Raw genomic sequence first — 6534 nt, 5'->3', positions numbered from 1 at the left:
ATAAATGAATCAGAGATAGAGGAAACTTATTAAATCCAGTCTTGAAAACTGAATTTGTTTAAATAGACTATGTTAGAATTCAGAGTAACGCTATTATTAGATTCAAAAGAAACAATCATCTACACGTGAACAATATAAACATCCATCTTAGAAATGTGCCATCTTTTTGGAATACTACACTTCCATTAAATGTATGCAGAAGGGTTCTTTCTGAAAATGTTCATTTATGAATGTCCTTGAAGAATATCTCATTTAGTCATGGATCGTGATTTGCGTCGTGCCTTCTTGCTCCCGACTGCCTGAAGCCAACGCTATATTTTTCAATATCGTTTCCGGGTTCGCCAGAACAATATTTAGCTTTGCATTGGACACGCTACCATCATTCAGTGTCAAACACCAATCGAAAGGGCACATTGTTTTGAGATAAAGCGTATTTACAAGCCCAGCTTGGAATTATATTTATTGACAATTTGAAGTTTATTCAGCAGATACAAGAGCATCAGAAGCAAGAGACATACAGATAGTGAACATTCCATAATGTGGGGATATATCTTCTTATCCGGTAAGAGCTTTTCAAAGCTGTAATTGTTTCTCCAGCAATGATAGATGTCACTTCGACAGATTTCTGGCACAAATATTTTTATATTTTATTACTTTTAAATTGATGTAAATCAGTTCCCCATTTTAAATTGAGTGAGAATTGTGTTTACCGGATTTTGTGTTTCTCTTTTGAGTATTGATTTTGTTGTCATTGCTTTAACATGCAGATCAAATTATTACTCTTCTTGTTCAGCTAAGTGAAGGGCAATTTTCGTTGATTTTTGTCATATTTTGCATACAGGAATCCCCAAAACAAAAAGGTTTCGTCAACAACCATGGTATAAAAAAAAAGAATATAGACTTGCTATCCGCACACTCCGACACACCTCATTTATCGGTCAGGGACCATTTGTGCTCACAAAGCTCTATTCAGAACAAATTGCTAGTCGTACTGCACGACTATATTGCAATTAATTCAATTAGCCCTTGGGCTAATCTAAATTTACGTTGCAATATTGATGACTGAAATACATATGCTTATGCACCAATATTAATAGAAAATCATTATTGTATTGATTACGTATAAAAATATATATTTTATCATAACAAATAATTAGCAGTATCACTCACTTTAACTACCGATACAAATGGCACAGCGATCACAGCGTGCTATAAAGTCACAAGTTATCATACATTCAGCGTTAAAGTTTGCATAAATTTTTATATGCGAGCAATGTGCACGTTATCGCTGATGATTTTAATTTTATAGAGTAATTCAAAAGCCTTTCTAGCAAGGAAAATGCTTTTAAATAAATAAATTAACTTCCGAATCAGAGATACACGAGAACTAGATGTTATATCTGCACGTTTAAACATCTTTATATTTCACCAGTGGTTCTTTGTAATACATTTTTTCCTAAGTGCAGAATAAAATACATATTGAAAACGAAAGCAATATTCGTCTTCCAAAAATTAAATATTGTTTACATTTTTGAACTTCTCAGTATAGCCGTCTTGCCTTACACCCCCAGTCAGCTTAAATGACAAATGTATGTGACGAGACTCTGTTTGGTTATTATTATTCGATATGTTCGGATAATCATGTCCACCGAATATGCTTGAATGCAAAATTTGCCAACTTTCTCCAGACAATAGCTTTTGATAAACTTGCCGTATTTGCTTGTCAGATGTGAGCAAAATTGTCTGACAACCATTTATACAACAGATAGGAAAGATCACGGTCGGAGCCAGACTATCTGGCGCCCTAGGCAAGGCTAGATTATCCCCCCCCCCCCGGAAAAATGAATTTCAAATTTATAACAATAAATTTTTTTTTAAAAAGTTAACATTTGAGCACAGACAGGAGGTAATTTAAAAAAATTTTGTACCTCTCTGTGCTGAAATGTCCGGACTGCCCTCCCCCCCCAAAACACCACTTGATACTATTTTATTTGCAAAATTAAGACAAGAATAAACAAAGATAGACATTAGTGATGAACTAACAGCATAATGAACAGTTGAACAGACACTCAATACTAATACACCTGAAACCAAATTTGGCTGAGGGATAAATGCAGACAGAAAGACAATTCAAAATCTCACTTTGTGTGCCTTCTCCTCAGCAAAGTTTTTAACCAGTTCAGCTAAATCAAGTGACGGAGCCAATCTGTCAAATTGCTCAGTTCATGAAATGAGCAAATTTGTCTGCCCAATTCTTTCCTTGTTTATACCATTAAAATAAGATGTTACCCACCTCAGTTTGCTTTCCGCGGCAAAACTGAAGGTTTCGTATACGCGTGATTCCACGGAAAAACTCGTGGCCTATAAAAACACGCGAACGTAATTACGTTCTGAAAGTTTCGTATACGCGCGATTTTCACTCACTCATTTTGCTTGTTCCGGTCAGCCTGGTGTTTCGGTCAGACTGAATCTACCCGATTATTTGTCCCTGTATGAAATAAACCAGGATAAAAAACGACCTTCAATGAACTGAAATTTATTTATTTATTTTTCAAAACTGTTGTTGATTTGGAGAAATGCGCCCCCTGAAATCAGCGCCCTAGGCGGCTGCCTAGTTTGCCTATATGGTAGCGCCGGCCCTGATAGATTGTGCATCACATATGCCTTGAAAACTCCGGATTTCATGCAAACCTACACAAAATTTTTTGACTTATACAATTTCATCTAAACGCAATCATTTTAACCAGAACTTAATGATGCTAATTACATATCTCATAGTAAATAATGATAGTCTTAAACTTTAAGATATACAAAATCATTTGGTGTTCCCTGTTTTAAGTAAAGTACTTTTTGCTTTAAAGAAAACCTTATCTTTCCAGTGGTTCTTCGGAAAATACTTTTCCCTGAGTGCAGGAAACAATTTTGAAAATTAAAGCGATATTCATCTTCTAAAAGTTAAACATTAAAAAATAGTTTTAAACTTCTCTAAGGGGCCTTCTATGTTTACTCCCCATTCCAGCTTGTCGATCACGGACATTTGTGTTGACAAAGCCCCATTCAGAACAAATTCTAGTCACCTAGTTAGCAATGTCTGAAACCAGGAAACATAAGGAATCTTAAAACATTTGCCGCCTTTGAACATTGAAAACATGCGGTTAAAACCCAATGGACCAGATAATGAAGCACGCACAAATAAAATCATCCTCTTTTTGCAGCCGGTACAATTATTTCAATTTACTTATTAGTCACCCGATAGTCTACAATTACTACTTAAACAATGAAATATCCAGGATATAAATTGCGGTTACATTAAAAACATGGCTCATCGATTTTTAGGTCAGTATCGATATAACAATGTTTCGGCATCAGCGCTAAAGTTGAACCGATTCATTTTTTCTTATCTTTACTGGATGAAGCGTGACCTAGATACAGATTATTCAAAACGTATCGTGCCACCATTAGAAAGACAATATGATCGCTATTCTCGCCACACACACCGTGTTTATAATGTGCTCTGGACTGAAACACCAAAGACAGGGTTGTGATATTAGCAGGACTGTAATTTACTCTCGTATTTGAAATGAAAGGACATCTGAATAGGCACTCAAATGTCGATCACGTGTCTAATTAGATTGATAAAAATGTACAGCCTCACGTCCGTATCAGTCAGAATATACCGGATGGAAGAAGCTGTCTTTAACGTTCAAAAATATGAACTTGGTATACTTTATGAAACTAAAAAAAATACAACCAGATACCTTTCTGTAGCAAAATAAGATTTGACTTCTAAACTTTCGACCTGTTCACCAGGTCTTCAATGAAACTTTGAGGTAAGGGAACTAACTTACATTCTTCTTCATTGGCTTCAGAACACAATTACCCCCCTTCGAATAATTGTGTTCATTTTATCTCATATGATCCCATTCTACATTCTCTTTCAATTAAACCGCTTGTACCTCGAACATACATACATACATATATACATACATACATACACTGAATCATGAAACGTATGAGGTTTTTTGCACCCTTTTATACATTGGTTTCTACATTTTATGTTACATTTAGATGGGAGCTAATTTTTCTTGATTAATTAGTGCCATTAGCTAAACAAACCAGGATATGTAAGTTTATATTATGTATTATCATGAACTGAATTGCACTGCCAAACATACAGGGAAAATGTACAGAGCGTTGGAAGTTTATTTCACTTAAAGGCCATCTGGCTGAAAAGACCAACGTTTGTCATGTTCCTTGGATTTTCTTTCAAGTAAGGTTTTACTGTATTAGAAGTATATGCACTTAAAATAAGTAACGTAAAAGAGTGAGAGACAAAAATTTAAATTGTAACATTTAACCAATAATTTATTTCCCTAGAATACAATGTGAAAATGAGAAAAGAAGAACTTACTCTATGTCCCGCCCGCCAAGCGTTATAGATTTTCACGGCGATTCACGGACAATGGGAATTACCATTACAAAACACCCTGGAACGATTCACAGACAAGATTTATACGAACAAAAGGATGGGTGACGTCACGGTACTCGACATTGACATCAATGTCCACCAGGCGTTCTATAAAAGTGATATGTCTTGCTCCGCCAAGCATACTGTCCAGGTCTATGTCCCGCCCCGGAACGTATGACTTTATATAACGTCTGGTAAACTCCCATTGTCGCTATAGTTGCCCACGACCTTTTTGACTGGGATTTCCATTGTCGCTATAGTGGTCCAATCCCTTGTCGCTATGGTAAATTCCCCATTCAGAACGTAATATATTTCCCCATGTTAAATTCGCCTTGAGTCTATAGTGACATACGATCTTCATGACGCACGACAGCCCCAACAATTTTTTGACGCTAGTCCCAATCCCTTGTCCCTATATATCCCAAGTTAAATTTCCCCATGCTAAATTCCTATTGTCCCTAGGGTACAACCCCCCCCCCCCCCAGTTGAACATAGAAGTAACCTTGTCCCTGGGTGGATATAAAATTCCCCCTGTTACATTCCCATTGTCCCCAGAGTTGATATACCCCTATTTAACGTTAAGGTCCCCTTGTCGCTAGGGTGTCCCAATTCCTTGTCGCTATGTTTAATGCACCATTCACTCCATGTTAAATTTTGCCATGTTAAATTTCCATTATCCCCAGGGTACAACCTCTTTAGTTTAAGGGCCCCGAGTGGCCGAGTGGTCTTAGGCGCTCTCCGTTACGGATCTCTGCCATCTCACCTCTGTCTGCGTGGATTCGAGTCTAGGATTCGGCCAATGTGGGTATGTGAGAAAGCTTGCCAGTAGCTTCTCGTGGGTCGGTGGTTCTTCCCGGGGTTTTCCCGGGTTCTTCCTCCACCGTAATACTCGCCGCCATACATAGCCTATCGGTGCTGAAAAAAGACGTTAAACCCCACAACAACTTTTATTTTAACATAGAAGTTCATATGTCCCTAGGTTAACCCCTATCACTATTACTAATAACATCATTTTAATTACAGGTAAGATTTACCTAGAAATTTTAAAACATGAATTTTGCGTCTAGAATCCTAATACATGTTTAAAGCATTGGAACAATGAAACTTTAAAATATGATATATATAGATTTCATTTCTTTGTAACATTAAAGCCTGCAATTTCTCCTAGTCTTCAAGAGCGAACGTTGATAGAGTTAAATAGAGTGTCGGACCCAGCTTTCGTTGCCTACAGGGGTATGAAATTGAAGTACACTGCTGCGTCAAATGGTTTTTAATAAATCCAGGAATGGGATTGGGGCTTGAATGGATTATAGTAATGTGTTAACTACTTCTATTTCAGACAAACAGAAAATGTTTATATTGCAAAATGTTGTTTTGCTCAACTCAATTTGCAGAGGACTTATTTAGAGACCGAGTGCGGTTAGAAAATGATTTGTTTGAAAAGATTTAAACACACACACACAAACACACACACGCGCGCGCGCGCCATAAAAAAATCAAGCAAATAAGCAAGAATTTTCTTTTACTTTCAGTTTTGCTATACACAGTGCAGGCACAACCCCAAGGGTTGCCGACTCCATGTGTGCAACAGTTTGATGCTGTTTTCCGGAAATGTTTCCAAGACAACGGTGGTTACCAATTAGAAATAATCTTTTCTCTGGTAACAAATGGATCAAGCGGACCAATTCCGCCAAACATAAACAGACAGAATCTTGTCCAATCTGTTTGCGGGTATATGTTCTGATTTTCTTCTGTAATTCGTGTCTTTTCTTTCTTTGCATGTTAATTCTCCTTTTCTATGGAAATGATATCGCTTAAGGAAATACAAGTAGTAATATGCTATCTTAAGTTCCTTTCGAAATCTGTTACGCATCTTCTTTTCAATGGTACAGTGCACAGAGAGAGAGAGAGACAGACAGACAGACAGAGACAAACAGACAGACAGACATAGAGAGTTGCTGTTGTTGTTGTTGTCTTTCCAAGAAATGTCTCCTAATTAATTCTTGAATCACAGTGGAGAATATAGAGCTTGACAAATGCCATTATTCACTCCACGGTTACTAGTC

General features: G+C 37.0%; 1 protein-coding gene across 1 annotated transcript in view; it reads left to right on the top strand.

Annotated features, from left to right (window-relative positions):
* The first annotated feature begins 421 nt into the window (after positions 1-421).
* LOC149781614 (uncharacterized) overlaps positions 422-6534 on the top strand; it is a 28942-nt gene continuing 22829 nt past the window's right edge. Inside the window, exons 1-2 of the mRNA XM_089934992.1 lie at positions 422-562; positions 6001-6199. Of these exons, the coding sequence (XP_089791118.1) occupies positions 538-562; positions 6001-6199 (224 nt within the window). The 5' untranslated portion in view covers positions 422-537. The remainder of the gene's footprint in view (positions 563-6000; positions 6200-6534) is intronic.

Source organism: Sinohyriopsis cumingii, chromosome 15, assembly GCF_028554795.1.
Source record: "Sinohyriopsis cumingii isolate HCF-2022 chromosome 15, ASM2855479v2, whole genome shotgun sequence".
NCBI lineage: Eukaryota > Metazoa > Mollusca > Bivalvia > Unionida > Unionidae > Sinohyriopsis > Sinohyriopsis cumingii.
Note: the sequence above shows the minus strand (reverse complement) of the source record. Positions and strands in the feature narration are given on the sequence as shown.